This window comes from Quercus suber, unplaced genomic scaffold (assembly GCF_002906115.3).
Source record: "Quercus suber isolate HL8 unplaced genomic scaffold, Cork oak 2.0 scaffold_162, whole genome shotgun sequence".
Lineage (NCBI taxonomy): Eukaryota > Viridiplantae > Streptophyta > Magnoliopsida > Fagales > Fagaceae > Quercus > Quercus suber.
In genome coordinates, this window is record NW_027069623.1 from 520,349 (window position 1) to 544,205 (window position 23,857).

The window sequence follows — 23,857 nt, forward strand, 5'->3', positions numbered from 1 at the left end:
AGTAAAGCACATATTCATTGCTTCCTAATACGATATTTGTGGCAGGGAGGGCGGTTTTAACGGCTAGAGTCTATTGCTTTTCAAAGCATATCTTTCCTTTGGCGGGAAGCTAACGGTTTTCTTCGATACCAAATCCAGGAGGATTGCGAACGAGTCACGCCCCACGCTCCCAATAAAGTTCAAATGAAGAGAGATTGAATCACATCTAACAGCTTTATGAAAAGACGTTCTCTTTTCACGGCTTTTATTAATGTTTTCTTAATTCCATCTCTCAATGATTAATACTATCTATATATTGGTTCCAAACTCCGAAAAATAAATGAGGGAACATAATCAGGGGGACTTTACAAGCGGCTGGCCTCAATTAATAGATGTTCATCCATAGTCAAAATTTACCAGTAAGCTAAGGATAAATAATCGACTCCGAAGTTTTAGGACTAAGGTTTTATTATTGTTATATATATATATATATTGATGAAATATTATTGTTGTTGTTGAAGAATATATATATATATATATATACACATTTTCGATCCTTCATGTTTAAATACTTATTTAATTCAAGATTTGAAAAATAATTGGTTTACTTTCTTGTTTGGTTGGCGTTTTAGTTTAGATGTTAGTAGGGTCAGGGCACAAATGCATGTTGTAGGGGTCTACATTTTAGTAACGTCCATTTAGGTATAATCTAGTAATAAAAGTGAAAGCCAACTACAATTAGATAGTCTTGGGTGGCTAATAACTTCCCAAGAATGTACCCTTAACTTTGAACAAGTAAACCTTCGCCTACAGGGTTCAAAGTGGTTTCCTTCAATTAGATGACGACTAATTTCTTTGCCCTAACCTCGAGTTAGTTACGTATTCTCAAGTCCATATTTAGGGTAGTTCCCAAACTAGAGTGATACATGCCGCATGATTGCGTGAGGCCAACATCGTGCTAGTTGGGTCAAAAAGGCATTGGTACTCATAGAATGCTCTTATGTGAACCTTCATGTAGGCATAGTTTCTGTTAGGAATGCTATAAACATATGGATAATAATTGTTGTATTGAGATTTAGTTAGTTAGGTAGTTAGTTAGTTAGGTACAATTTCAAGCATGTAAATCACATTTAGCACATGTTGGAATTATTAATGCACATGAGGAATAATAGAACCAATAGGATAAGGCCATGTGGGCCAATGAAATTAGAGGTAGTCTCTTATAAATACATGATTGTAATCCAATATGAAGAATCAATGAAGAATAAACCAATTTGTTAGTGCATTAGTGCATCTCTCTCTCTTTTAATCTCTCTTTTTCTCTATGGAGGGTGACTACCTCGAATTAAGTCAATTTCCCTACAACTTCCATCAAGTTCCCTACAATTCATACCCATCCCCATTAGGAATGGCTGAATCTAACATGGCCATGAAGGAAGAACTTTCAAGAGTGCAGAAGGATCTTGAGAATATGTCTGAAGAAGAGTTACAACTTCTTGAAGGAACAAGTGAAAAGTTTTAGGTTGTTGAATCAACAAAAACTAACCTTGACAGTGAAGATGCAAATGACAGTGAAGATGTGGCTAATCTTGAAGAGTTTCTTGATTTAAAGGAATTAGTGAGTTTTAATGGTATATGCAAGGGTCCTATTGCGGTTCAGGTTCAGGTTTACGGCACACCTCAAACTCCAATAGTTCCTAGCAACTTCAAAGGCGTAGATGAACCTTTAGCCGTGCCAGTTGGAGAGAAAAAGAATGTGCACCAATCTTTGAGTTTTATGGAAGAGGCAGATATGAGCATTGCAATCGTGCCCTTCATCAATTCTCTGCACCACGATATTTACCTTATAGAGGATAAGGCACAATTGAAGTCGGACATTCTTGTCGAAGTGGGGACAAATGCTCATGTACAAGCATATTACCTAGCTTGCTTTAGTGATTGTAAGTGCTTTTGGTTGGTTTCGAAAAAGCTGGAATGTTCTAATAGGGAACCAAAGAAACTATTATATGGTGTGGTTGCCAATGAGATCAATTGGTCATGGGTTTGGACCACTTGGTGGGATCACATGAAATCACTTAATTTGCCCATTGAAGGCGTAGGTGATATTGGGCAGGGATCTCATGGTAAGGTTACCATCTTGCCAACATTGGTGATTAGCAATCAAGAAAAACAAAGGGAGCTTACACGTTTGTGCAAACATTATAGTGGAGTCCTTGACCTTAATGTGGATGAGAAGTTTCTATACCATATTTTTAGTGCATTTGGTGTCATCCATATTAACCATGATGCTTTTGGGGAACCTAATGCGGCTATGAAGGTAATGCATGGCCAATATCTTTGTAACTGTCAATTTACGGTGTCCTATGCCTACAAAATGTCATTGGAGTATTGGTTCTATGGTAGGTCACCTTTCATGAAGGTGTCATTTCAAGCAACACCTTGTGGGCAAGGTGTTTTCAAGGGGAGGGAAATGTTAGGAATGCTATAAGCATATGGATAATAATTGTTGTATTGAGATTTAGTTAGTTAGGTATAATTCCAAGCATGTTAATCACATTTAGCACATGTTGGAATTATTAATGCACATGAGGAATAATAGAACCAATAGGATAAGGCCATGTGGGCCAATAAGATTAGAGCTAGTCTCCTATAAATACATGATTGTAATCCAATATGAGGAATCAATGAAGAATAAACCAATTTGTTAGTGCATTAGTGCATCTCTCTCTCTCTCTCTCTCTCTCTCTCTCTCTCTCTCTCTCTCTCTCTCTCTATGGAGGGTGACTAGCTCGAATTAAGTCAATTTTCCTACAACTTCCATCAAGTTCCCTACAATTCATACCCATCCCCATTAGGAACCTCTAGGTTCCTAACAATTTTCCATCTAAGAATGATGACACACTTAAGGACCATCCTTTTTCCATAACAGCAGAGGTCACAGACCACACAAGGAATCTACTTCCTAATTAAATGTACATAAGCTCTTATAGCAACTAAAAAAGTTCTTTTAGACCCTTTTATTAATATGCAGATGAATTATAATCTCCTTTAGTAATCCATGAGAAAACCCAATAAATATATAAAAAAAACCCAAACAACCCAAGAATACACAGAATGGAATTACAAAACCTAACAATGACCTATTGACCTGAGAAGCTACACAACGAATGAGGACTGTATGAGCTAAAATTCTTTAAAGGCTAGAATTTAGGCCCAATACAATTTATTTATAGAGATGAGTTTGCGGGCCAATACTTGGGCTTCAAAGCTGGACAGTTCGGAGAATATAAGAAAAGTCATATCAATTGTAGAATCCAACAGTAACGATGATCAATTGTAGAATACAAGAACTCTTATTTAAATCCCCTTGGGTAAACTGAGGGCCACTTTTACATAGACTTTTACAATTTTCGTATTTATAGATTTGTGCTTGCACCTCCTGATCCCTGTTCATTTGGTATCTTCCCCCTTTTATAGTCACTTTGCTTCAATCTTGGCCTTCCACATGTATGGTTGCTGATCTTCCCTTGGATACCTGTCCCATCCTTGCCTTCAAGGTGGTGGCTGAGTGAGATACATGTTGTATGGGCACTGTTCATATGTTATTTTGCCATTAATGTGGCAAGCTAGGTAGTTACAGTGCATTTAATGCAGAGGTAATGGTTGCTTTATAGGGAAGCTTCCTTCCCCTCTCACCTGCATCTGTCACTGCGGCTCTCTTTAGTTATCAAGCTCTCAATTTGGGTAGCATCCCCCTCGTCTCCCACGGGACATCCTTTACGGTACCTCCTCGGTCATGGGGCACCCCTCGGGTATACTTGTTCGGCAGATACATTGGGCATCTTAGCTGGACTGGGCTTGGTTTGAAGGCGGATTAGACCCGTTCACTCTTTGGACTAATTTTGACAAGAGTACCACTCATAGATCCCCCACAAGGACAATGAGACTTAATAAGTTTTACACGTCTTTCCTAAAACTCTCAATAAACGTGTACATCATGTGGAAAAAAATAACAGGTAATAATCAGTTTAGATCAAGATTTTTCTTACACTAAGCACATATGAAATACTACAAATATTCAATAAGCACGACAATGTGTGTGTGTGGGGGGGGGGGGGGGGGGGGGACCCTTAAGGGGGGGGGGGTGGGGGACCCTTAGATACCAAATATATATAAGCACAAAGTTTGATATCCAAATAAAAATAGGCACTGGATCCCCATTCTATATCTATTTAATATATAAAAATCGAATATAACATTTAATATTGTTATGCTCATGTTGAGTTACATCATCAACCATATCACAAATGTTTTTGAGTTTTTCATATATGTTATTACAATATTAATATATTCAATATTGCACCATGACTTTACACGTTCTCTATAACTTGATTGTAACTTATCAATCATAATAACAGCATCACTTTTCACATTTTGCTAACCAGATTGTAACTTCTTAATCATAATAATTGCTATTATAACTATTATCGAAAGCACACTCATAAAGAAAATACAAGAAAATTTTGTGTCAAAAATACTGAAAGCTGTATTAGTTTTGTTGGTTGTAGACTTGAATAATTTTCGTAATTTATAGCCCTAAAATGAGTTTCTTAGTCCTTTCATTTGGAATAAATCAGTTGGTGAACTATTTTTGTCCATTTTTTTAGTTATTTATGTGTTGAAAAGATTCTACTTCCAAAACATTTTTGGCCGAGATTAAGAAATTTATGGGCAAACATATAACCATTAATTTGATTGGAATAAATCAGTTGGTGAACTGTTTTTGTCCCTTTTTTAGTTATTTATGTGTTGAAAAGATTCTACTTCTAAAACATTTTTGGGCAAGGTTAAGAAATTTAAGGGCAAACATATAATCACTAAGAATCTTTCATTGAATTAACATGTTTCTCCTTCTCAAAAAAGAATTAACATGTTTCTCTTCTTAACTTCGAAAAAGAATTTTCCGTTGTGATTAGGGTGTTGCAACCTACAACAATGGCAGGTAGAAAAAAAAAAAAAAAACATTTTTGCATCAAGCCGGAGCAACATTTGATCATCCTATAGACCCATCCCAAAAAGTGCATACCATTCTAACATTTTGTGAAGGGTTCTTCATGTGATGAAAATAATTGGTAATTGTGTTAATTATTGCTAATTCTTTTTTGTTATAATCTGTTTTCTCATTCCCATTATTTCAACGCACCGAAACTTTTTTAGTTTCCTAATATTGATTTTCCAAAAGAATTTCTAAGAATATTAATAATGCTGCCAGACCTATTTCAAAATTATAGCACATGGGGTAATTTTTAAAATCCAAAATTCTAGGGGGACTTTGTGGTTGAATAAATTTTCAAGGTTTTTGAGGAGGAATATTTCTACAATGCAAAAAAGATGCTAATTCAGGTTAGTTGTCGGACGGTACCCTAATCGTCTAACGACACCCTAGCTAACCAACAACAACACCCTAGTCATCTACCAATGCAAGTGTACGTGTGACTTCCACTCCACGTAGATACGAAAACTCTTGCACACTATGCTAGAAGATCCTCCCACCAACCCATATCCTCTGAAGATGGGAAGTGAACTCCGAGAATATCAGTGCCCTGACTCCACTACTCTTATCATGCTTCCTATAAGGAAAGTGGTTAAATCATGGGCCCTATATAAACCCCATACCTCCTTTATTCCAAGGGATGATGAGTGAATTTTGAGCAGTGTGATGGCTGAGCTATGGGCTCTCATGGATGGGCTTGTTTTAGCTAGGAACGAAAATGTTTCAAATTTGTGCGTGGAACTGGATGCTTTAGCTGTTATACATTTATTGAAAAATTCCAATGCCAATTGCTCATTAGAGCCTTTACTCGTTGATTGCAGAGACATTTTGAAGTCATTCCCCAACCTTTAGATTGAACACACTTATAAGGAACCTAATCGGTGTAAGGATGTTTTAGCTTGATTAGGCAAGGCTAGCAAAGAAGCTTTTGTGTTGTTCATTAACCCACCGCGCCTGTGGTAGATCAGCTATGCTTCCTTGATAGAGATGAGTGAGCTTTTTGTAACATACTTATTTCCAGTTAATTACTAGTTATCCTCTTTCACCAATATATACCAAGGGAGTCAATACCGTACCGGAGGTTGTATCGGTTTGGCCAGCGGTACGATATATTTCGGATACCGGTCAATACCGGTGTACCGTTTCGGGTTTACTGCTATTTTTTATATTTATAAATAAAATATATATATATATATATATTATAATAAATATAAAAGTTTAGCATAAAACATTTCCTCAATTCAAAACTAATTATATATATATATATATTATAATAAATATAAAAGTTTAGCATAAAACATTTCCTCAATTCAAAACTAATTATTTATGGTTTTAGACTTTAGTATCAATTAAAAGGAAAAAAAAAAAACAATATAAAAAATAGGAAGCTTAAAAGTTACCATTGCATATTAAGAAAAAAAATAATACTAATAAGTTAATGCAAGTAAGTTACTATTCTGCCCTAACAAAAATTAAAAAATTACAAAACTTAAAAAAAAAAAAAAAAAAGACTTTTTTCTATATCGGTCTGTACGCCCGGTACCGGCCGGTATTGCCCGAAATTGGCCGGTACGGCCGGTACATAGCTGGTACGCTCGGTATTTTTTTCGGTACGAAACAGGGAGGGTTATATGTACTGGTTTGCTTGCCGGTACGGTATATACCGGCGGTACCAGCCGGTACAATACGAAATTGACTCCCTTGATATACACACACACACACACACGCACACTTGGTATAACTTTAAGTAAAATATTACACCACTCAATATTTTTTAATTAGATGTGAATTTTGATAAATTCATCGTTAGATTACATTATTTTCATATATTTTCCATGCTTACAAAATTTAAAGATGATCAAAGATTAATAACCATGTTATCAATCAATTGTTTAAATTCACATTTTTGTAGTTTAAAATAATGCATAAAAGATGGGGTTTATGAATCGAATGGTAAATTACATCCGATTAGCATAAAAATTGGTATGCATGTTAAGAACATATAAAACATATAATTCAACAGTTCAAAGTATGAATTCAATAATAAGTTATTAGGTGATGTAACATTGTTTAGAGTTATATTAGATGTAACTCTATTTTATTGTTGAAAGGAGAAAAAGGGTGGGGAGTGGGGACAGAGTGCTAAAAAGAAAAAGGAGTACTTGATTGCATGGCAAAACTTTAGGACCAAAAGGGCCAATGATTCCAAGGCATCACAACACATGAATACATGGTATTATAATCATAACCTTTAAAGCTGCTTTAGATCAAACCGGAGTAAATGGTTCAGCTCAACATGGGTGGCGTTTGTGTCCAATGGCTAGTTTCACTGGACACGTTGTGATGTGGACACGTGTCCGTATCCTAACGTGTCCAATGGAATTGGCTACTGGACACAAGCTGTTCCCATTCAACATTACCCTACTCATATATTTTACACTACACAAAATGCAACCAATTCTCTCTTCCTCTTTTTACAGCATCAGCAAAGCCACACATAATAGAGCCATTTCCACCGCAAATAACCCCACCATCACCTGCATTCCCACCGGAAATAAGAACACCCAATTAGGAGTACGCCATCAAAAGTAAACTCCCAAAAAAAACCCCTTTATTTTTTTTTTCCCACTACACATAATAATAAAAATATGCAGACACATTTCTATATATACTTTTACACATATTCCCAGCATAAAGTTATGGGTTATACATTCCCCAGTCATTTAAAAAAAAAAAAAAAATTAAAATCAGTGGTGTCCTTTGTATTTGGTCAAACATTTCCATTTTCTACCCACAAGACATTTTAAAAATCCTATAAATATAAATAGATGTTGTAGTATACAAAATTTGAGACCTCAAGATTTTAGATACATTTTATTGCGTTAAAGCAACCACATCAATAGTTGCAAAAATGTGTAAAATGCAAAAAGTCCTCAATTTTGCACATTTTAACCCAAAAAACCCACATCAGTCTTTGTAAAAATGTGCAAATATACACCATAGTTGTGTAAATGAACACTAACCGTGCATACATGTACGGTTACTGTTCACTGTGTAAATGATTTTTTTTATTCTTTTTTTCTCTCTCCTCTCTCTACCTCTAACTCACCTCATGCTCTTTTTCTCATTTCCTTTCTCACCTCACTCTCACCGATCAACTCTCTCTCATTTCATTAGACTCTCTCATTTCATCAGATCAACTCTCTCGCCGACCCACGCCGCCGACCTAAGCCCCATCACCAATCTGTTGGTTGCTAGGGTTTTTTTTTTTCCTGGTTTTTTCCCATTGCCGATCTGTTGGTTCCTGGTTATTTTTTTTGGTTGTGGTGGGCTATTTCTGTTGGGTTGTGTGGGTTCCGATTGTTCTAATGGTGGCTGTGTGGTTGTTTGGGTTGTTTCGGGTCTATGAGAGATGATTGTGTGTGGGTTGTGTTTGTGAGAGAGATGACATTATTAAAGAAATGAATATTTTATTTAAATAAATGTGTATAATAGACAAACTGATTATTTTTCTGTTGGTTGCTGGTTACTTTTCTGTTGTGGTGGGCTATTTCAGTTGGGTTGTATGGGTTCCAATTGGTTGCTGGTGTCAATATTGTGTGGGTTCCAATTGTTCTAATGGTGGCTGTGTGGTTGTTTGGGTTGTTTCGGGTTTGTGAGAGATGATCGTGTGTGGGTTGTGTTGGGTCTGTGAGAGAGATGACACTATTAAAGAAATGAATATTTTATTTAAATAAAGGTGTATAATAGATAAACTGATGTAAATATTTTGTAAAAATAAGTGTATAAAATAGAAAAAAAATAGGTTTTAAATATGTAAAATGGAATTAATTTTTTCCAAATACTGATGTGGATGGTCTTAAGTGTTTATATTCACATGTAAATAAATTTAGAAACACTCAATTTTATAATTTGTTAACCTGTGCCGCGGTGAGTCGGTGACTGATGGACATTTTATAACTAGTGACAATCACCACTCAATCACAATCGCACAAACCAGGGACATGTAAAAACGGTTGTCCATAGGAGAGAGAGAGAGAGAGAGTTGCAAAATGCATATATACCTGTCGTCCTCCATGGGCAGAGGTTGGGAAAGGACGTATAGTAGCAGAGTCGACTTCACCAGTGGGCAAAGGCACCGCAGGATTACTGTTAATAAATGGTATACCCCCACCTTTATCAGGCACTATGGAAGAAGAACTACCACTGGGTGCCGGACTCGGCGAATCGGCTTGCCGAGGATGGAATGGCCACGAGAATGCTGGAGAAGATGATACAACTCTGCCGGAAGAGGGAGCTGGAGCTGGAGATGGACCCAGATTAGTGGAACTTTGAGCCACCTTTACTGCATACTTTTCAGAAGCTTCGCATGTTTTCAAAGTGCCATTGTTGAAGGTGAAGTAGAAGAATCCCGGGCGTGATGGGTGCCACTTTAAAAATAAAACATGATCAGAGAGAACACAAAGCCATTTTTAAGAATACCCAGATGAAGTACGTACGTAGTTGAGAGAGAGAGAGAGAGAGAGAGAGAGACATACCGTGTAAGAACTTGAATTAAGTTTGCTGAGAAGTGTGGCTTGAGTAAAATTGCAGAGATTGAAGGCTCTTTGGTTCTGGAAAATGTAGAGGCTGTAGTGATTGTGTTTAAAAACTGAGGTACAAAAGACAAAGCAGAGAACAACTTATATATGTCAGTTGCTAGCCCAAACAAACAATGGTTTATAAAAACCTCTTTTTGTGAGCGATGTAATACTTACTGATGGAATCTCCTATATGAACAGCTGGATTCTTCCATTCTGAAACTCCATCTACTAGTATGGTGGTGGAGTGAGAGGGCTGCAAAATTAAAGCAAAAAGAGAGAGGAAGAAGATGATGAGCATTGAGGGGACCTTCATGAGCTGTAATGTGTGTTTTTGTTTCTTTGAGGGGAAAAGATAAAGATGGATTAGATTAAAGTAAACTTGAGGGGTTTTGGACTACTTTTGTTGCTTTATCTCTGTCCCTTTGGCCTCTCTGGGTCATTGAGAAAGTAAAGAGAGTTTTGAAAAAATGTGAAGAGAGAGAGAGTCAGTTAAAATGGCAGAAATGTTTGGCTTTTCTTGGGGAAGAATTTGAAACTTTGAATGGGTGACAGGTCAAGATATTGGGGATTGCGTGGTTTTATAATTTTAAACAGTAAAAGGTAGAATGATTTTGTTTGTTGAAAATATATATATATATATATTGATTCAAGATTTTAAGAAAAAGACATGAGGCAATGGATCATCTGATGGCTGATGATGGGAAGTATTATTCAAAAATGATTACCTCTCTGATTATTAGCCTGCACTGCACTCTCTATTTTTGGATTAAATAATTTTCTCTAGGGAGATGGGGAATCCAAATTTACTATCTTTTATTATGAAATCTTAAATTTTGTTTTCCTTTTCTGAATAGCTTACTCCTTTTTACTTTATGTAATGAAATGAAATGATGCTCATACTTCGATGCAGAAAAGAATAAGATCTCTAAAGGAAATCCTTCATAAAGCAAAACATTTGTAAACAAATGAGAAATGTGCCATGGTGTGGCGAGCAGATACTCGTTAATCATGTAATAAATTATATTGAATGTGTCAATTGCTTACCCCCAAAAAATTAATTAACCTTTAATCAAAATTTTTTGCCAAAAAAAAAAAAAAAAGTTTGTCAACTCACACTACGCATAATCGATAATTATGTAAAAACACATAATGTTGAACTGAAATGTTGTGACATGCATGTTTTCCATTATTTTGTTCTAGGAGACAGGGTATCAAATAGTATGTAAATTGGTGATTGTCAATCATATTTTATTATACAAGTAATTTTATATAATTACCAATTAACGGGTCACGAGTCGCTTGCCTGCCTAGTAGAGGCTGCTGAGGAGTGAGGACCCAAAATGTTGTATAGAGATGATGGAAATTAACCATTTATTTATTTTCTCGTTTTACCAAATAGTGATTTTCTATACAACTTTTGGGTAAATATTTTAAGATATTTTTGGGTTGATAAAAATCTTGGAAATCGAAACTTTGAATAAATTACGATAGGTGATTGATTTAGGGTTTCACTTCATTCCTTTCAATCAAGGTTGGCTTAGGGGTGTTTCCAGGTCGAGGTCGACCAAGTTGTTATACAAGATTAGTAATTGATGTCAATTGACAATAATCGAGTTATCAAACATCTGACATCCTAAATTGGACTGAATTGTTTTGAGCATGTGTTGTGCGGGTATGTATTGAGTTCCACTTAAGATGTTTACTAGATGGATCTTGAGTTTGTAAGTAATTAGTCACTAACCCATGCGATACACGGGGACACAATCTATTTTACACTTAGCTAAGGTAAAAAGTTGTGATTTGAGAAATATCAAATTCACGTAAATCTACCATTGACAGTGCTTCTAACACTACATCTCTTGTGCACCAATCACAAGTTCAGAAGTTTCATATTCCTCCTCTCATTCTCACTCTCCCTTTCTCCTAAGACACATTTATTATAGTTCAATAAGGGAATTGATTCTATCATCATTGATGGCTTCCTTTTGGTCAATGTTAGCACTGTCCATAGCATTCATTGTTAACCTTAGCATTCTTTCAAGTTCTCTCTAAATAGTTATCATTCAATGTTTTTCAAGCCCAATTAGAAACTGTGCCGAGATTTATATTCAAGGTTATATTAATCCTTTACACAACCTTAAGAAAATTTAACTCAACAACTATAGCTTATCACATTACTTTTGATATGTAATGATTATTAATATGGTTCATCCCCTACCCTTGCAACATAACTGAAGCAGCCTAAACTCTATCAATAGACCATTTACCTATTTAATCTCAATGCTAGAATTTACTAATGCAGTAGTGTTGATGCCCCTTTTTGACAAAAAGCCCAATGGTAGAAGAAACCCAACAATAGGGGAAGGTGAGAGAAAAAGGGAAATTAAAGAAGTAATAAATCCAATGGGCCAACATGGCAAGCCCATAGGCATGGCAAGAAAAGGAACAACAGAGATGGAAGCCAACGGGCTGGACGTGTAAGGGTTTCTGACAAGACAATGTCCAGGCCCATGAAGAGAATAAAGCGAGGTGGTGCAAGCCCAAGGACCCACGCTCTTCACACCATATGGGATATGCATGAACACACAGCAGAATGAGACAAGGCAAGAATGACAGAAATGTCGTGGGAGTAAAAGAAGACAAACATAGAGGTTAGGGGAACTCACACAATGGCCGAAGCACCACCTCTTTGTACCCAACCAATATAGGAGAGGTGGACCCTTGGTCAAGGGATTTAGAGAGTGTGGTTTGGTGGTGGGGAGAAAATGGGTTCTATTTTGGGGTTCCTGTCGAGGCTTCTTTTGGGAAGAATGCCTTGCTAGGATGACATTTCGCCCAAAAGAGGCAAGCTATGGGCTGGGGCCATTTGATGCATGCCATAAGAGTAAATAGAGAGAGAGCCTCAAATTCTTATCCATTCGGGCAAGGTAGAGAAGGGGAGGGGGGAGAAACAAAACAAAAAGTTTTGTCTTGGAATGAAAAGTGGTGCAGCAAGCACACTATGAGCAAAGGTAGTGGCTGGGCAACCAACGAGTTAGTAGGCAATCTTGGAGAGATGCCCATAAGAAACCAAAAATGGTTGGTGAAGTCTTAGGGACAAAAGGGAGAAATCCCATGGAATCAAGCAATAGAAAAGGAAGGCAGGTAGACATGAATAGGGAGGAGGAGGGACGAAGAGGAGAGTAAGAAAACTAAGGATCAAAGAACAAAAAGAAAAGAAACCGAAGTTGTAAAAGAAAAAAGGAATAGAGAAAATACGGCTGAAATAGAGGCATGCATTAGTAGACCACCTTTTCTCTCCCTTTTGACATCCCCAACCTTTGAAACTCTGTGGATTGGAACCCAAAACCATTTAGGTCCTTTCTCCAGCACGAGTAATTTCAATGGAAAAAACCTATAACGAGATTATCCGTGTTGGCGTTTGGTGCCCTTCTTAGACTTATTCCTGCTGAGTGACCAGACCTAAGGTTGTGAGAGCAAGCCAATGTTTTTGCGCTTGTTTAGAATCATAGTTATTCCCTTGCTTTGGGATACTTTAGCTTATTTGATATTCACGCTATTAATTCTATTGCAATGTTTTCATGTTATTAATTATTCTGTTGTAACATCCTTACTCTATTTACTGTATCAGTTGTTCTGCTGTATTATCTCTTATTTTATTTGTGGTATTAGTTGTCTTGCGGTAGTTTCTTTAATTATATTTTCGTTTTGCTATTGTATTTTCCGTTGTGTTAGTTGTAACAGTTATTCTGTTGCACCTACATTTGTTGCGTTCAGTCTGCCATACCGTTTCTGTGCCATCTAAGCATTGGACATGCCTGGCTTGCGCATAAGCTGGCTTGTAGTGTAACTGCATGAGGCCAGTCCTAACTCCCTTACCCACTTACTCACAGGCCTTAGTGTAACAAACGGGCTTTAGCCCATTAACGTGAAAAGGCCCCCATAAGCAGCAATTGCTAATACACCAAGATTGATATCTAATGATAAGTCATAAATTAATATGGTTCATCTTCCAACTCAAGAAGCCCATCAACACCCACTCCATACCCAATTCCCACTACTTTCCCTCACCATGCCTAATTCTATCCCCATTTAATATCTCCAAACAAATGTGATTTCCCTTAACTTAAGACTTTTGTAGCAATTTTCATATTGCAAATGCAGCAACCTATGCCTATAACTCCAATGAAACCATATCCTTCACTTATTACCCTAACCCATAGCATTAAATCCACCTATTTTCTCCACACCCAAACCTACAATCGGTTATTGACCTAAATCACCCGCTATAGAATTTGTCTAAAAATTCTAAAACTTAAGATCAAAATCAATATAATAGCATATAAAATTATGTACAAAACCATTTGAGACAAACGCATTTGGCTTGCTCATCCTCTTTTGAATAATTAAGATGTTAGGGGATTGGATAAATTCTACAAATTAGATTTACATATATTTATTGTGTAGCATCTTTGAATGGTAAAGGAAAATTATAATATTAAACTTAGATTTGGCTTACATTACAATTAGTTAGCAACATCCTAATCAGAAATAACTAATAAGTGTCAAATAACCACAAAAAAAAAAGACCTGTCAAACAAAAACATAGTTCTACAATACGTAATCTTAAGCTATGAGGAATTCTAAGTTATGGTTTATTTGTACAACATAACCCTGGTCCAAGTGTGATTAATAAGGATTAGAATTTTGATTAGCATAAAATATTTATGGAGGGTCATTAGGCATCATAATCTATAGCTTGTACCATTTCATTAGGTATATGATTTGAAATCAAAGTTTTCTCTCCCCTGCTATTTCTTGAAGGAGAATATGTCTCTAAGATTTTTTATTTTTATTTTTAAATCTCTCTTCTCTACAACCAAAGTGAGAAGGGTGAAGAAAAAAAAAAACAAATTAAATTCAAAGAAAATAGAAAGGAGGGAAAAGCAAGCATACAAAGAAGATTCAACAATGATGGAAACTATGGCTGTTGAATTAGGCCTAATAAAAGTCATGATATGTGTAGATGGGTGGTCAAGATTTCTAGGGATTAGAGTGAGTGAGAAGGAAGCTGTTAAAGTGTTAAGTTTTCTGCACAATGATGAATCCAGAGTGGGTTTTGGTGGAGTTGAGGGAGGGGAAGTAATCAACTTCTAGAAATACAGGACATACGAAGAATGAGAGAATAAAAATTGCAGAACAGAAGAATGAAAAGAGGCATAGACTTGTATTCTTGAAACAATTGGGATTTTTTTTTTTTTTTTTATGAATAAATTTTTTTTTAAAAAAATGATGATGTGAAAAATTGTGGAGTCTCTAAAGCTTACGTGGTGAGCTCTCACGTGGTCAACAAAAAGTTAAAGGTTTCGATTATATAGTATTTATAGATTATGCAAAGTCTCAATTGCAACTTGACTATGGGAGTTTATAAGTTGGGTTTGGCTAGGTTTTGTGCAAAACTAGAAACTACTGCCAACCAACAATAATTGGGCCATTGACAGGGGCAGCTCCACTTGGAGCCTAGGGGGTTCAAATGAACCCCCTAAACTGACCCCAAAAAAATTATATATAATATGTTTTACTCTTTTTTTTTTCTTTGGTTTTAATCCCTTAAAATAAAATTTTGAACACTTTGAGCCTAGATTTTTTTTAAGCCCAATTGAAATAAGTTTGATTTTGATCATCTTAACAAATCTTGGCCTTTTTAAACACACACACACAAAGAAAACAACAACAACTACAACTAAAGTAGAAATTTTTTAAATTTAAACCTTAGAAAAAACTCATTTAGATCTTAATAAATTTGAAATAAATTAATCAATTGATGAATGATTGATTGGTTGTGTACATTGAAAGAAATGTAGCTTGTAGGATTGATAATGAAGATATCATGCAACGATTTCAAAATATGAAATTTCATAGAAAACAATTATAAAACTTTATGTATTTTATTTTATTTTATTTTTTTGTGATGTTGATATATTTAAGTTCTCTTTTGTTTAAAATTTTGTATAGTTTATGTTTCTTATTGGCCCACCTAAAAAATAATTTAAGAGTCGTCACTAGCTATCGACCAAATGGTGTCTTTGAGCCATCACTACAAAAAAAGCTGCCTACAGCAATGTTTACAAAAAAAAAAAAAAAAAAAAAAGAAAAAAAGAAAAGAAAAGAAAAGAAGCCACTATAGGTCCTTTATAGTAAAACGCTGCTATAGGCATATCTATAGCCGCGTTTAAAGGAGGGGGGGTCTATAGTAGTGTTTTTCAAACACTGGTCTATAGCAGCGTTTCCAAGGGCATATAGCAGCATTTTAAAAATGCCATTATAGGTCCTGGTCTTACAAGGGTTTATAGCAACATTTTAAAAACGCTACCTACCCCCATTTTTTTCACTTAAAATTCAAAACCCACCTACCCCCACTCCCTTATCAAGCCCTTGTCTCCACGCCTAGCTTCTTCAGACTTCTCTTCTCTCTCACTCTCTCTCTCTCTCTCTCTCTCTCTCTCCACTCCTCCGTCTTTCTTCTTTTCTCTTTTTTTTTTTTTTTTTTTTTCTTTCTTTGACTCTTTTTTCACTACACACTTGAATTTATTCTTTTCTCTTCCTCCCATTTTTATTTTATTTCCTCTATTTTATTTGTGGTGGTGTTAATGTTAGTGGGTTTTGGATTTGAAGATGGTGTTGCAGCTAGTTGATTTTGTTCAAATTTGTAGATGGTGCTACTGTTTTGGATTTGTGATTGAAGAAGGAGTGCTATTGTATTTGATGTCATTGGTTGTATAGTTGTAGGTAAGCATTTTTTTTATATATAAATATTTTTAATGATTGTTTTGGTCTATTTTTTTTTTTATAATAGTTTTGGTCTATTCCTTATTTGCTATCAACTTTGCTTCATGGGTCTCTGAATGTCATTTTTGCGCCCCCCCCCCTTTTTTTGGGCCTATAGCAGCACTTTTGAAAATGCCACTATAGGCCTTTTAGTCTTAAAAAAAGCCTATAGCGGCGCTTTTGAAACCGCCGCTATAGGCCTTTTTAGCCTGTATTTAAGAAGGCCTATAGCGGCAGTTTTAAAAGTGCCATTATAGGCTATATTTAAAACTAGACCTATCTCGACACTTTTAAACCCTATAGCAGCGATTTAAAAAGTGCTGGGATAGGGTTTGAAAAGCGTCGATACCTATCCTAGTGCTTTTGAAAAGCGCTGGTACAGGTCTGATACCAATTGTCACTGCGCGGCATTTTAAAACGCCAAGAAAAAAAGCACTAGGATAGGCATTTTAGGCATTGAACCATCCCAAGACTTTATTATTTAGCATTTAACTTCATGAAACAATCCATAGTGAAATAAAGTCAATGGTTACTGTCATTTTGTAAATTAGTACATTTAAGTCCTTGAACCCCCAATTTAATATATGTTGATTATTCTTATATTCTTATGAAATCTAATTCCATTGAATATAGATATTTTTAACTCCTTACTAAAATAGTTAGGTTTGACATTCTGAATAATCAACTCTCATTAAATTATCTCAAGAGTATGTTTTGTGTTTCTTATCGAGATTATGGATTCTGTCTTAAACATTAGTGCTCCCACAAAACTACATGCAATTACCCAATGTATTGAGTTATTGACCATGCAAGATCTCACTCCAGCATACATTAAAGCAATCAACCATTAATGTTTAAGTTTACCGTCCTCTTAGGGTTGTGAATTAATGCAAATAGTAGTTGTGAGATTTATTTGTTCAAGTGACAATAGTTGATAAAACAAAGAATCTCATAATGGTCCAATTCAGCGTATCCCAAACACTTGAAACACAACAACATATCAATCAGGAGTCTTCCCTTTCATGATCAAAAGAAATCTTCATAATTGATATGTCATAATCTTCATAGATGAAATATCCAATTTCAGGGTAATTACACTCTCCTCCCTAGTTTGAGGAAATGACACTCCTCCCTATACATGAAGGGAAAAAACACTTTTCCCCATTGACATCTGATTGACTAAACTTTGTTAAATTAATATTAAAAATGTTGTGTATTAACCTGTCATTTGCTTAAGGGCAGGCTTCCAAAATGATTTCATTTCATAATTAAAATTCAGTGTTTTAAATTTTTAATTATTAAAGTGTATTTTAAAATATTAAATGTGAATTTTTCTTAGTATTTTTTTTTTTTTTTTTCAATAGGTTATGGAGAGATTTGACATTGCAAGTTTGCAAGTGTTTTGGTGCTTGATAAATTTTGCATTTTTTTTTTCTAAATTTATCAGCTATTTTATTACTAATTGTTGTTAAACTTTTGTAAAGAGATTCTTATAAAAATTAAGAATATTTCATTACTAATATAAACAAAATGAGGGGAGTGTTAATTTCTTCAAATCTCAAGGGAATAGAGTTTTTTTTCCCTTCAAATTTGGGGTGGGGTGTCATTCACCAAAACCTCAAAAGAGTGGAGTGTAATTACTCCACTAAAGTTTATGAGTCTACAAAGAACTTGTGATTTAGATTTTTTATATGCAAATCTCATTCCTATATCTAAGTCACATACAATGCATCTCATGGACAATATGTAATGTCCAAAAAGCTCATGCATAAACAAGTCTTGGATTCAGCAAAATAAAATTAAAAATTAAAAAAGACTTAGAAAATAAAACACATTTATCAATCAAAGAATGTCTTACAAATTGGATTTTAGGGCACTACTCCTAGGAGTCAACATCTTCCATGGTAATATGGCCATGCCCGTCCAAGAGGATTATAAGAAACATGCATTCCATGTAAAAATGACGTGTGATGCTCTTGGGAAATTATAGCAGCGTTGTTAGCCATGAGCCAATGAAGCTCATACGGTTTTGAAAGTTTTTTATTTTTTATTTTATTTTATTTTTTTTGTCACAAGGTCCATCTTAGGGATAACTCCTATTCCTATAGAAACGACATTTTGCATAACTTCCTCCATCCATCGTAGGAATGCTATCGATGGTGGCAATAGAATAGAAAACATTGATACTAGACCAATACTTTCTAAGTTTCATTTGTCGGCTTATGCTTAAGAAGATTTTAAATGAGTGCCAGAGCTTCCATATCTTCAATTTCTTCGCTCACTTCATCATATAGGGGTTGATAAAAAAAAAATTGGGACATCATCTTCTTCAATTTCTTGTGGCGGCAATGGAAGTCATCTCTGTCTCAAGATTAAGACCACCATTTTCTCCAAGGTCACTTCCAATGTCATCAAAAATTGGCTGATCGACATCTTGTTTCTGCGTTAGAATGGTATCTTTTACCATGACGGCAATACCATCATCTTCTTCAAGGTCACCTCCAACCTCTTGGAACAACATTTGTTCTTCGGTTTCTTGAGCAATCTCCTCCACTTCTTCCACCAAAACCCCTTTGACATGGCATTTTCCCAAAGCCATTTGACACTCTGGAACTGTGCCCAACCTTGCCGCATTTGTAGCACTTAATGCTAAGAGTTTGAGCTAGTTTACCAACTCTGACTCGGGTGGAATTGGATTGAGCATTGGATACTGCAACGATCTTGCTAGTGTTGGATGATTTGGCTTCAAGATTAGCATTATTACCTTTGGATGAACCAATCTTAGAGACGAGTAGCTTGGATTTGTTTGCAAGGACCTTGAGAACCATCGCACTTGACTATGCAAACTTTTATAATGAGTTTGCACATGTTTAAGGGCAAGAATTTTTGTCGCAACTTCTTTTTCATTTTGTGCCACTCATGGAGTTTGTCCTTGTCCCGTCTTCTTCGGTTGGTTTGGAGTTGTTCCCACTATGTGGAGGCTCCTCCCCGGAGTCCAAGTGAGATTAACTTTACCATTCGCTCTTTTGACACTGCAGAGTAGTTGAAGTCTTGAAGATGCGTTTTATGGGGGTGATCCAATCAACGAATTCATATATTTGGGACGAGATTACCATGGAACTGGAGATCTCCTCTTTAATAATACTTTCCCACTTTGGCTCATGCCTCTTCGAAGGTTGGTCAAGTTGATGTGGGCTATCAATGAATCAAGCTACACTCCTACAGTCACTTCTACCGTTAGGGGCAGCCATTTGCTAAACCATTGTGGTTAGTGCCTCAATTTGCCTCCCAAGTTTTCTGATCTCACTTATTTTGTGATGTCAAGAATCATTACGCTCCATGTGCGTACTTCATGTTCCATGTATGGAGCAACCAAGTTCAGTCTTGCATTTTAGTTTCCTCTTACTTGATGTACCATAAGAACATGTACATGTTTTTGTGTTGGTGTTGTTTTGGGGTTCTTGGAAGGCTTTGGATTGGTCTTGACGCGTTTAGATATAGGTTAATGTAAATGAAGTCCTTGGAAGAGTTTGGATTGGTCTTGGTCGAGCAAAGTTTAAGTTTATTATAAGAAATCTGAAAGTTTGCACACCTAATTAGTAAATGCTGATTTAGACCTCCAATTTTAATTACAGCTTGATCAATTAAGGCTAATTAGCTATTAATGCGAAATTTACATGATTAACTGATTAATCAACCAAACCATCAAACAATTGCATGGATGAACATTAAAGAGCAATACAATTAGTAAAGGGCAGTGGAGAAAAGAGTATCAAACCCAAAATAACACTTAATGTGTTATCGAAATGGAAAACCAAAGAACTTGGTAAAAACCTTTTCATAGCCCTCCAAGCCAAAATTGATTCACTAGGAAATAAGTTGGAGTACAAGGATAACAAAAAAACCCTTTAAGCCTAATCTACCCAATATACTTGAGCCCTCCAACCTCTAGCTACCAATGGACTTGACGAAATCTTGTCTTCACTAACTTTCCAAATCCTGCAACATCGCTCCAGTTGCTCTACCACACCTTACTGGCTAAATATGGGTCAAGCTTCAATACTTCCCAAGCTCCAAGACACTCTCAACACTCAGATTGTGTGTAAACTGAGTTTGAATGAAATCTTCTCTTAAGGTATGACAATGGGATAGGGAAATAGTAGACTACAAAAGAATTTTCTTCTAAGAGATGAGTAGCTCTCTCTAGAGGAGGGTGTATTTATTTTTCCACATAGGTAAAGTGTGGGAAAGAAGGATGTATATAGTAGGGTTAGGAAGGGCATAACAAGTGATCCGACTAACAAATTTCTCTACAATACTGAATCACTCACAAATTGGCCCTACTCACCAGTCACTTGCGAGTTACTCTACTATAACTGAAATTTGAATTCTCATGTGCATTTTGCATGTCCACTCGCAAGTTGCAATGTCCAGCTGCTCTTCATGAAAATCTAACCCAACCTAATTAAACTAAAAGCCCACAAAATACATAGAATTTATGCATGAATTTACAAAGAAATTTGGTACAAAATATAGCCAACATAAAACAAGATAAATCACAACTTAACATAATCATATCAGATTTCTTGATGAACTCAGATCTAGTTTGTAAGACCAATTAGGTATGGGGAATGTATGAGTTAGAGAAAAGTAATGAGTGAAGGGTAAGGGGCTTCTTGAAGTTAGAAAGTTAAAGAGCAAATTATGCATATCAAAAATTTTGATCTATTTGAAATGTAAAGGTGAGAAGTATATAAGGCGTTTTGGTTTGGATTTTTGTGAAGGAACAAGGATATTTTGAAGGTGGAAATACTGGGAAAAATGTTTAAATTTCATGGTTAGGGCTTGAGATAAGTGAAATTACTGAAAACTGTAGAACAAAAACCCTACAATTGCTGAATCTAAAAGAGCAAAATTTTCTCTGAACTCAAAGGAACAAGGATCAAATCCTATGCTCTGATACATAAATGACGCAAGAAAATTATTACTTGCATTTTCTATAGAAAGAAGGATTCTAGAGAGAGGGAGGAAAGTAGAGAAAGAAAGAGAATTCCCACCTCAACCTAATCTCAAATCTGAAATATTGAAATTCAATAACAAAAATCTCCTATTACAATACTTATACATGGATATTTATAGCTTAAGCGTTAGTTCTTGGTGATGACATCATTCATAACTAATTCACATTTATAACATACGATGATACAATAGTAACATATTAATCACATTATATTTAATGTAGCACATGGCTTCTAACAACTTACTAAAATCTAGAATGTGCATGTGCCCTCCCCTCTGAGTATCAAAAAAACCTTAGTCCCACATCGATTGTGGTGATGTGTGTTTGTGGGCTCATATACTGCTCCACATGCAGTTTTTGTACTGGCGTGTGGTGTTGAGTTTCATTTCCTCCCTCCCCTCTATGTATCCATTAAAAAAAAAAAGAAAAAAAAAAAAGAAAAGAAAAAGAAAGAATGTGCATGTGCCTTTTAAGTCTTTAACTAATTTTTCATCCAATTTTAAAATATTACAACAAACGTGGCACATGTTTAGTTAGCTACAATGAGCACATGAGACGTGAAATACATTCATTAGGTTTGTCTTGCCTTGTTCCATGTCACTCCCTTCTGCCATATCACCATGCCATGTCAACATTCTAGGCTCCCTAGTTGGCATCTAATCCTTGAGCTTTCCTACCTGCTTTATTATTTTTGTTAAATTCTATATTTTTGGTCCTCAACTTCATGTCTCATGGGTTTTTTAAAGAGGGGGGTGGGACTCATCTGATTTGACCACCCTAGGCCCCATTGCCATTCCTAGTTGGCATCTGATCCTTGAGGTTTCCTACTTGCGTTATTATTTTTGTTAAATTCTATATTAAGTCCTTAACCTTTGACATTTATTTAGTTCGTATACTTTATAAATCTTTTTTAAAATATCCTTCTTTTTTTTTTTTTTTTGATAGGAAAATATCCTTTATTAGCATCTGATAGATAGAAAATTTTGACATGACAAAAAAATTCATCTTATGTTATATGCTCCACATTATCAAAGTGACTTTGGTTCCATGAATTTCATTTTTATGTCAACACTTTTCAACCATCATATGACAATAAAGACTTTTTTTGAAACATTTTAAAGTAGAAGAATTATTTTGAAACTAAGGTCAAAGGTCAAATATTGATGAGGAAATATATAATTTGGACAGGCTTAAGCTATATAATTTAACCTATTACTATTTAAAAACCCAACATTAATTCTATTATAAAAAATTAAAAACTAAAAATTCCTATCCAACTTACCCTCTCTAGGTTATACTTACAAGGATATTTTAAAAAATGAACGTGACTTTAGACTAGGGATGACAATTTTGCCCTGCCCCTCCTTATTTCATTGTGTGCGGGTTTCTCTGCCTCGCAAAAGTGGTGGGGCAAAGATGAGACGAGATTTTAGCCCTGCACCACAGTGCGGGGCAGGGATTGGTTTAGACTTTTTACACCCACTCCACCTCATATTGCATTGATAAGAGTTAAATTGTAAATTTTTATACCCTAAAACCTTAATATTTAAACAAACATATTATCAGCTTATTTTATTCTACCCAAGATGGCTCTCTACCTCTTTTTTTTTTTTTTTCTTTTCTTTCTTTTTCTTTAGCAAGGTTAGAAATAAGATACAAATTTTAACATTTTCTTTTGTTTTTATTAGAAAAAATTAATATAATATTGAATAATTGATTTTGTATTATGAGATTTTTTTTTTTTTTTTTTGGTTGTAATATTGTCTTGTTAAACATTTTGATAATATTATTCAATTTTTGCTAAAAACTAGTTTAATTTGATGAGATAAATTTATTTGTAATTTCAAGTATATTTGTATTAACGAAACAAGTTTTATTAAAAAAAATTGTAATTTGTAGGCAAATTAACAAGAAATAAAGTTTTACAAAGTGAGACAGAGCTTCACTTTCATACGGCCCCAAGGGCCAGAAATGGGGCAAGAAAATTTTTCTCGTCATGCATGACTAGGTAGGGATAGGGCAAGACAAAATTATACAAGGCGGAGGCGAAAACTCCACCCTTCGAACTCATCCTACCCGATTGTTATCTCTAATTTAGACCTCACATTGTTTCAATTTAACCCTCCTCATTACAAACATCTTCATTCCACCTTTATTTTCTACTAAAATTTCAATTAGATTATAATTTTTGGGTATTTGGTTTTTATAATTTACACCTTTTTCAATTTAGTCCATAACTTTCCAATTATGTCAATTTGGTCCCTAACTTTTCAGTATCATATCAATTTAGTCTCTGCATTACCTCTTTGATGGAAATTGCTGATGTGGTTAACAACCAAAATAAAAAATTAATTTCCACTAATGTGGCAATAAACTAATTTTTTTTATTTTAAC

General features: G+C 35.2%; 1 protein-coding gene across 1 annotated transcript; it reads right to left on the reverse strand.

Annotated features, from left to right (window-relative positions):
* Positions 1-7,175: 7,175 nt before the first annotated feature.
* On the reverse strand, positions 7,176-10,155 carry LOC112019807 (uncharacterized). Its single transcript, XM_065777726.1, has 4 exons — positions 9,790-10,155; positions 9,571-9,683; positions 9,097-9,462; positions 7,176-7,569 (listed from the first exon to the last, which is right to left on the reverse strand). The coding sequence occupies exons 1-4, from the start codon at positions 9,926-9,928 to the stop codon at positions 7,507-7,509; spliced, it is 681 nt and encodes a 226-aa protein (XP_065633798.1). The 5' UTR covers positions 9,929-10,155; the 3' UTR covers positions 7,176-7,506.
* Between the last annotated feature and the right edge of the window lie 13,702 nt (positions 10,156-23,857).